Source organism: Cupressus sempervirens, chromosome 4 (assembly GCF_028749045.1).
Source record: "Cupressus sempervirens isolate cs-2001-9-10 chromosome 4, ASM2874904v1, whole genome shotgun sequence".
In the NCBI taxonomy this organism is placed as follows: Eukaryota; Viridiplantae; Streptophyta; class Pinopsida; order Cupressales; family Cupressaceae; genus Cupressus; species Cupressus sempervirens.
The window spans coordinates 812,019,536-812,028,039 of NC_143121.1; the positions used below are offsets into that span (position 1 = coordinate 812,019,536).

The 8,504-nt window shown below is 33.1% G+C and overlaps 1 protein-coding gene across 1 annotated transcript; it reads left to right on the forward strand.

Moving 5' to 3' along the window:
* Positions 1-1,100: 1,100 nt before the first annotated feature.
* LOC149563868 (glutamate decarboxylase-like) lies at positions 1,101-4,010 on the forward strand. Its single transcript, XM_089827006.1, has 7 exons — positions 1,101-1,248; positions 1,379-1,583; positions 1,865-2,065; positions 2,181-2,395; positions 2,586-2,839; positions 3,245-3,297; positions 3,379-4,010. The coding sequence occupies exons 1-7, from the start codon at positions 1,163-1,165 to the stop codon at positions 3,844-3,846; spliced, it is 1,482 nt and encodes a 493-aa protein (XP_089683132.1). The 5' UTR covers positions 1,101-1,162; the 3' UTR covers positions 3,847-4,010.
* The last annotated feature ends 4,494 nt before the right edge of the window (positions 4,011-8,504 follow it).

Consider the following 8,504-nt stretch of genomic DNA (forward strand, 5'->3'; position numbering starts at 1 on the left):
TTTTATATATATATATATATATATATTTTTTTTTAAAATTATTATTTTTTTCCTTAAACTTTTTTTTATTATATCTATTTTTAAAAATACAAAATTTCACCTTATTCCTATTCCATTTTTGTACAACCAAACAAGGGAGTAACATATTCCCAATCAAATACCAGGTTAACCAAACAAGAATGGGATTGATCTTTTTCATTCCCATTTCACATTTTCATTCCTATTCTAATTTTTCATTCTAATTTTTTATTCCTATGCTGACAAACAAACAGTTTTTTAATGAAAGGGATAGGAAATAGATAAGGCCTCGTTTGGTTGGGGAAGATGAATTTGTGGCATAACCAAGTTTTCGAAAACCTGGTTTTGTGGTTTGAAAAGCCAATGGTCCGTTTGGTTGACACGGAAGATGAATATACCGTGGACTACACAATATTATTTTAAAAACTATAATAAAATTCAAAACCTGATTTTAATTTCGAATTCCACCTTTTTATTGGAAGAAACATTTTCCAATTTTTGACCAAAATTGGAAGATGAAATTGAAAACCAGATTATAATTTTAACCAACCAAATGCTCATGTTTTTTTGCAAAACTTGATTTTACCCTGATAACCCGATTTTGGCCCTCATCTTCCAGCAGCCAAACGGGACCAGAGCATTTGAAAAGTAGAAAATAAACATTTAACCGCCCCATCTAGAACAATTATTACTTCACGGCAAGAAAGAATCACAGCCCTCTGTATTATTCCCGCGTTGCTTATAGACGAAGTTCAGCTTTAATGAGCACTACTCATAAAGCTTTCAATAATTTTCCTGCGCTGGTCAAGCAAAATAAACTTTAAAAATACCGTCTGACAAATGGACAGTGAAAAACACGAGGACGAATCAGATTTGTTTTGGGTATGCAAGATGCGCATACAATCGTCTTTAATGAAACAGTCTGAAACCGAACGAGTCTGCAGAATCATGGAATCGTAAGAAGAATATAGAATAATGACGGAGTCTTATCTTTCGGAACCATAAATTATTATAAAATAAACTAATGTAGTAGTGGAGTTACTCCTGGTTTGCGCATTATATAAAGAGCAGAGTGCCCCTGCAAGAAAACCATTCTTCTCCAAATTTACAGAACACATTTTCATATTATATTACATTTAAATAAATGGCGCTTAGCGAAATTACCCGCCGTTCAGATGACGTGGTTGATTCTTTGTTTGCCTCCCGTTATCTTCAGCATTCTCTCCCAAAGTATGTATACATTGTAAACTCTGTTCTATTTTCCTTCTTTCTTTCATAACATTGCTCAATCTCAAAATATGTCATACCTGGTTTGAGTTCAGTTTATTTTAAGATGTTGATGTATTGAATTGATTTGCAGGTTTGGTCTTCCTGAGAAATCAATTCCAAAGGAGGCTGCATATCAGATCATCAGTGACGAACTTATGCTTGATAGCAATCCGAGGCTTAATTTGGCCTCCTTTGTGACAACATGGATGGAACCTGAGTGTAATAAGCTCATAATGGAAGCCATCAATAAGAACTACGTTGATATGGATGAGTACCCTGTCACCACTGAGCTTCAGGTCATTGTTTTGTGTTTTCAATTTAAGAAGGATATATTTTGCTTGATTATCAGTTAACATCTGACAATGGTTTCATCAATTGTTTGTAGAAACTCATTTGAAATTTGAGATTGATTGATCTCTTTAAACCTTGTCCTATTTTCAGAAAAGAAATGCTCTGCTTTATTGAATGTATCTTATGTAGAAATGTGAGATAAAATCGTTAGATTGAGTGCATGAAGATATGGTTTTTGTGGAGATGCAATGGTGTTTAAATTATTTTTGTGCATTGGGAATTTCAGAACCGGTGTGTGAACATAATAGCTCGAATGTTCAATGCACCTATTTCTGATAAAGAACAAGCTGTTGGTGTTGGGACTGTGGGTTCTTCAGAGGCTATTATGCTCGCTGGCCTTGCATTCAAACGCAAGTGGCAGAACAAGAGAAAAGATCAAGGAAAGCCTTATGACAACCCCAATATTGTGACTGGTTCCAATGTCCAGGTTTCAATTTATAACTAATTCTATTTTCTCTGTTTTCTTGAAATATTAAAATAATTAGCTGGGCTCTGGAGGTTTTGGTAATGGTAATTGATGTTATTATGGCATTGCTTTTTAGGTCTGTTGGGAGAAGTTTGCTCGGTATTTTGAGGTGGAATTGAAAGAGGTGAAGCTGAAAGAAGGGTATTATGTTATGGACCCTCGAAAAGCTGTAGAATTGGTTGATGAAAACACCATTTGTGTTGCTGCCATTTTAGGGTCTACTTATAATGGCGAATTTGAGGATGTGAAACTGCTGAATGATCTTTTGACGGAGAAGAACAATAAAACAGCGTATGGAATATGAAATTAAATAAAAGTGGTTTTTCACGAAATTTATTTATTTTGATAAGAGTAGAAGTTGGATTTTAAAGGGGTCATAAATTCAAGTTTATACAATGTTTTGTATATCTATTCATTGAATATATTGTGATAAAAGGAAGTTTAAGTAATGCTGAGAAAGGTGGCAATGTTAAATGTTTAGGTGGGACACTCCAATACATGTTGATGCTGCAAGTGGTGGGTTCATTGCGCCGTTTATCTATCCAAATGTGGAGTGGGATTTCAGGCTGCCATTGGTGAGAAGCATCAATGGGAGTGGGCACAAGTATGGTCTTGTTTATGCCGGGATTGGATGGGTTGTTTGGCGTGGCAAGCAAGACCTTCCAGAGGAGCTTATTTTCCACATCAATTATCTTGGAGCTGATCAACCCACTTTCACACTCAATTTCTCCAAAGGTAGGTGATTTGCTTCAGAATGAAATATAGAATAAGCATTTTATGTTCTTTCTGACAGATTCAATAGGATCTGTGGTACAGGGAAAGTAGAAAGATGGTTTATCTCAATAAGATTTATAAAGCAGATAAAGTTATTAGTCTATTATTCATTGAATGAAGGAAACATTTTTGTAAATCGCTGTTTGAAGAGAAGATCTGAAAATGTTTTGGCAGCCATTGTTAACTAGTAATGCAACTAAGAGTTAATAACTCACAAAGTAACTTAACTGGGTTCTATGGACTCACCAATATCAATAAAGCTCAGAGAAACTCACAGTATCTCATCTTCAATGAAAAGGTAAATACATAATATTGATAGATTGATTCTTCAGAGGAGGATCTGATTTTTGGACAAATTTAATGCAGGTGCAAGTCAAGTCATTGCGCAATACTACCAACTGATTCGTCTTGGCTACGAGGTAAGAAACTGATGATTTAACTAGTCAGTGATTTATGTTTGAAATAGATTTAACAAAAATCCAATTGCAAAACTGGTGCAGGGATACAAGAAAATTATTGGAAACTGCAGAGCAAATGCCAAATATTTGCGCGATAGTATTATAAGAACAGGGCGGTTCAATATACTGTCAAAAGAGGAGGGTGTGCCTCTAGTTGCATTCTCTCTCAAGGAGAAGCTCAAGTACAGCGAACATGATATTTCAGAACATCTGAGAAGGTTTAATTGGGTGGTGCCTGCGTATAATATGGCTCCAGATGCTCAACACGTAACACTTCTGCGAGTGGTCATACGAGAGGATTTCAGCAGGAGTTTGGCTGACAGGCTCGTGCAAGACATCTCCACAGCTTTGAATGAATTGGAGTCGATGGCATTGAAGGGAGAGAAGGAGAAGGGAGCTATTGCTGGTGCTGCTGAAAATGCAAATGGAAATGGCCACAGCCATAGAGTTTTAACGAGGAGGAAGATGAAGGATCTAAATTCCCACCCCAAAACCAAAGCAATTTGTTAAGTACCACTCTCACTGCTTACAGATAACTAATTTCAATAATGAGCAGTGTTTAAGAGAGTTTAGATGCTCTGCTTTGGCAATGTATTGCAATCAAATGAATTTACAAACTATATTTATGTTTGGCTACAAGCCTTCAGTTTTTGAAGAATTATTAGTTTAATTTATTTATTAATGTTTATAGATATTAGGATGGATATTTTGAAAATTCATAAAATTTATATAGATTTCAATGTTTTTTTATAGTTTTTAAATTTAATTGTGTCAAAAAAATTTATTATCAATGTTGTTGGCAAGAATTGTAAATACCTGTTGGGAGAATGTCAGTTATGGATCATGAAAATTTCATTCATATAAAGGTTTCAATAAATTGAAAAGTTTTATGTGTTCTCAATGTTGTTGGCAAGAATTGTAAATATCTATTAGGAGAATGTCAGTGATAGATTATGAAAATTTTATACACATAAAGATTTCAATAAGTTGAAAAGTTTTATGTGTTATCAATGTTTTTTAGAATATTTATATAAAATCATATTTAAAGTTTAATTATTTTTACAATTGTTTATTGTTCTTTAATAAGTAATTTAATTGATGAGATATCTAAGATAATGATTATGTACAAAAATATTTTAAAAGAAATTTTTAATTTTTTTAGTGAAATAGAATAATATAAAACATAGAGATTTATGTGGAAATGCATGTTCATTTTGTTAGCTAAGAAATTTTTTTAAATCACTCAATGTGGTATTAATAGTTTATGGATAATTTGTTCGATGTGTATCTAAACAAGTACAAGTTGTATAAGATATTTAGAAGAATATAGAGGTTATTTATTAGGCATTGGAATATATTTTTTAGCATGTGGTGTTCAATTTTGAAGATTAACTATAATACTATCTCTTAGAAATAGTTTCCTTGTTGAAGTTGAAAAGTGAAATAGTTTTTAATTCTACAATTTTTTTAATTATCTAGTTATTGTGCATAAATTCATGGTACCAAATAGTTATTTTTAAAATCTTTAAGAAATCCATAGCTAAAAAGAGTCATGAGAAAAAACCATTCATTGATCTCTACTAGGGTTTAAGTTCATTTATAAAAGTTTAAGTCTCTACTCAATTAAACTATTTATATTTCTTCATTTGAATGTGATATTATATTTTCTAAGAAGAAAATCTTTTCCTTTGAACTAGCCTAAATAATTTTCACTTTGAGCTGTAGTGGTTGCAATTTTTTATAGAAGGATGACCCCTATATTCCCCACATTATAGGTATCTATTAATAAAAAGATAGATGCAACATCAAAAACTGCACAACTTTTTGATTTCCTACAATCTTTTGTACTTTATTTGGTGTATGTTTCCTTCTAGGTATTTTATTTCATTTCAATCCTCTACCCTAGATTTCAACCACCCATGATGCCAAAGGGTTGACATTTGTTTTCCATTTTTCACTAACTTGCTATCACAAGTGTCTTACTTTTTGTCCAATAATATTCATCACATTTATTCTAATATATATTCACTCACATTATCACAAAGCCTCTTGTTTATCTCTTTTGTAGAAGGTTATTTTTTATTTTGTAGGTGATCTTGAGAGTTTGTGTCCTTGGGCCAAGATGACATATTTTATGTCCTATAGTGCTACTTTTGATATCCAATATGATGTTGTTGACCATACTAACAAGGTTCTAATCATATTATTCTTAGGATGATCTATTTCCAAATCCATATCCATGAAGGGACCTCTACAAAGAAATAAGGGAAGAAGCTTTGTGACATACATCAAGCCAAATCTTTAGAAAAAGGATTTCTTCAAGTGAAAGAAATCATTTTTCTTGATGGTCGAAGAGAGAAGAATAATTGAAAATTACCTTAAAATATTTAATATGTTAGTGACTCAATTAAAATTAGTTGGTTTACACATACTTGGCTCATATAATCAAACCTTATTTTATATTTTTCGAAACATTCATAGTGAATACTCTCATTATAACTACTGCAGTACTATAAAATGTTTTCTTTCCGTGAAAGGTTCTCAATAACTTTGGTGGTCATTTATATGTAGGTATTTTTTTATGAAATCTAGAATTTAGTTTTGTAAGGCGGTCTATAAATGCTCTCTCATATCATGACGACCATTTAATGTTAATTTGGTTTAGTTTGTGATCATTTATTTGTATGGAAGATGGAAGGGAGGAATATCTAATTGCATCTTTTATACGACTTCCTTTCCTATGGAATCAAAAGGAACTTTAAGATTAGCAATATGCTTTGGATTAGTTTTCTATGTGGAACTATTTAAAGCTCCTTTGATGATTAAATTCTATGGTATAAATTTTATTTTTGTGGGACTTTGTGATTTATCAATGCACATGGGTATCTATATAATGAATTCTTGGTGATTGTTGGGTGAAGTTTAAGCAAGCTTCAAGCAGTTAGTTATGCTCCTTTTGGTCTTCTCTCTGTCAAATTAAGGATTTGGTACTAATGTCCCTGTGAAGATTTTTAAAGATTTTGTGGCAGTGTGTGTTTTTTGTAGGTACATTCCAATTATCTTCTTGGTTCTAGATTAGCATTTTGTGCTTCTTTATATTGTTGAGACAGAGGCCTCAAAATGGGGAAGGTGTTTAGTTCAACTTTCAACCTCTTAATGAATGATCACATCCAAGACTATAGATTTCCTCGTATTTTTTTATTCTTATGTATCATTAAATGAATTTAACCTCCATTCTATAAAGGAATGCTATGCACTGATATGTAGGGTTAATCACCAATCTTCTTAAATATGGCTAAAATTGACAATTCTCAATATAAAATGGGAGATGATGTAAAAGAAGATATGCATACCTTCTTGAAGACCATTTAAAGGAAAATTGTAATATTGTATGTAGGACTTCAGTTCTAGGCAACACTAAGGATTTTCTTCACCCTGATATTTTTTCCCCGGTGCCTACACTTGAATAGGTTAAAATGTAAATATTTTTGGTATTAATATAGATATGGGTGCTTGCCTTCTATTGACCAAAAAAAAATTAGTTGGTGCAATTTAATAAATAATGATTAAAGGTGCCAAATTTATTTTGTAAGATTGTTCAATCTTTAGGATTTTATTGTAATGACTATTGGGAGTACTTCTATTATCTTAAAATATTAATAATTTAGTGGCTTATTTTTATTCTAAAGAGAGGAGAAGGAAGTGTTAGTGTAAATAATTAATTATTATTACACTTTAATTAAGTTTACTTAGGTTAATGAATTATTATATTACTTGTCATGTAGACACCTAGGAGTATGCATAGTCATAAGAGTTGTCTTGTTGACAACACAAGAGTTTTCATAATCATTTGAGTTCTCATGTAGACAACACAATTGTTTGTACTCCAATTGAGCACATGGTGTCTACAACATCTCTTTACAAGATACACCTATGTAAGCTTATCCTCTCATCATTGCACAAACTCCTATGCTCAATGAAGGATAATCCATTCTTGGTGGACATGTACTTAGTTGTGAGGCTTATCACTTTGCTAACTCCTAGTCATTCTAGATTCCTTTATATATAGGCACTTCTAGTGTGTGTTCATTAGTTATTTATTTTCATATTGTTATTATGATCATATGTTGTTGGTCCATATTGTCCTAAGTTCTTGAGCTTCTTGATCTTGGTGTCATTTGTCCCTAAGGAAAATTCTTACATGGTATCAGAGCTATGCCAAATTCTTACATGGTATCAGAGATGAGGGAACATCATTTCATAGCTAGTGGAGACCACTTTTGCTTCACCTCTTAGAGGGCCACGATTTAGACCCAAAGTATCTACAAAAATTGGAAGCATCTAGAGCCAAAGCGAACCTCACCATTGCGTCCGGAGCATTGATTTGATGAATTTTGATGTAAATTTGCTTACCCTAGCCTATAGTCAAATCTGAGGTAATGTTTTTTTGCAAACCAAAACCCAAAGGCGCAATTTACAAAATTGGTATGATCTCTTCAGATTTGTGCAATTAACTTTTAGATATGCATGTTTTTGTCTCTATAATTTTATTTAGATTTGCATTTTTTCTTTTTGAATTTGCATTTTATTTGTAAAATTTTGAAAATTTTTGGTCATTAGGCCTATAGGAGAGTATTTTTTGCACACAAACTAGGGAATCAAATCTTAGTGCCTATGGCTAGAATATTCCATATTCCACAACATATTCAACTAGCTTCCATCACAAACTGGCAACCAAGCATACCACAAACTATAGGAACTATAAACACTATAGCCTTCAAGGTGCTTTACCCCCTACTACTTCACCATTTTAAACACCTCCATAACCCACAATACAATGCATGTGGGATTGGAATCCCATACCACCACTTGCCTCTCCGCCACTACCTAGCAACCACTATCAGCGATCCCCTCCACCATGCAACCCACCCTCTGCCGACATGGCTTGACCACCACCACTCCCACCTGCTCCTCCTCTACATTTCTAAAAAATCTCTCCTAGCATCACATTCACACCTCTTCTCAGTCTCTTCCAGTGCTGTCAGGTGCCACATTAGAGCCTCTGGCTAGCTCAGCTAAGCACAATCAATGCTATGTTTTTTTTCTTTCCTTGCATTATGGGAAACATTAAGGTTCCAAAATTAACACCACATAATTACGCCGCATGG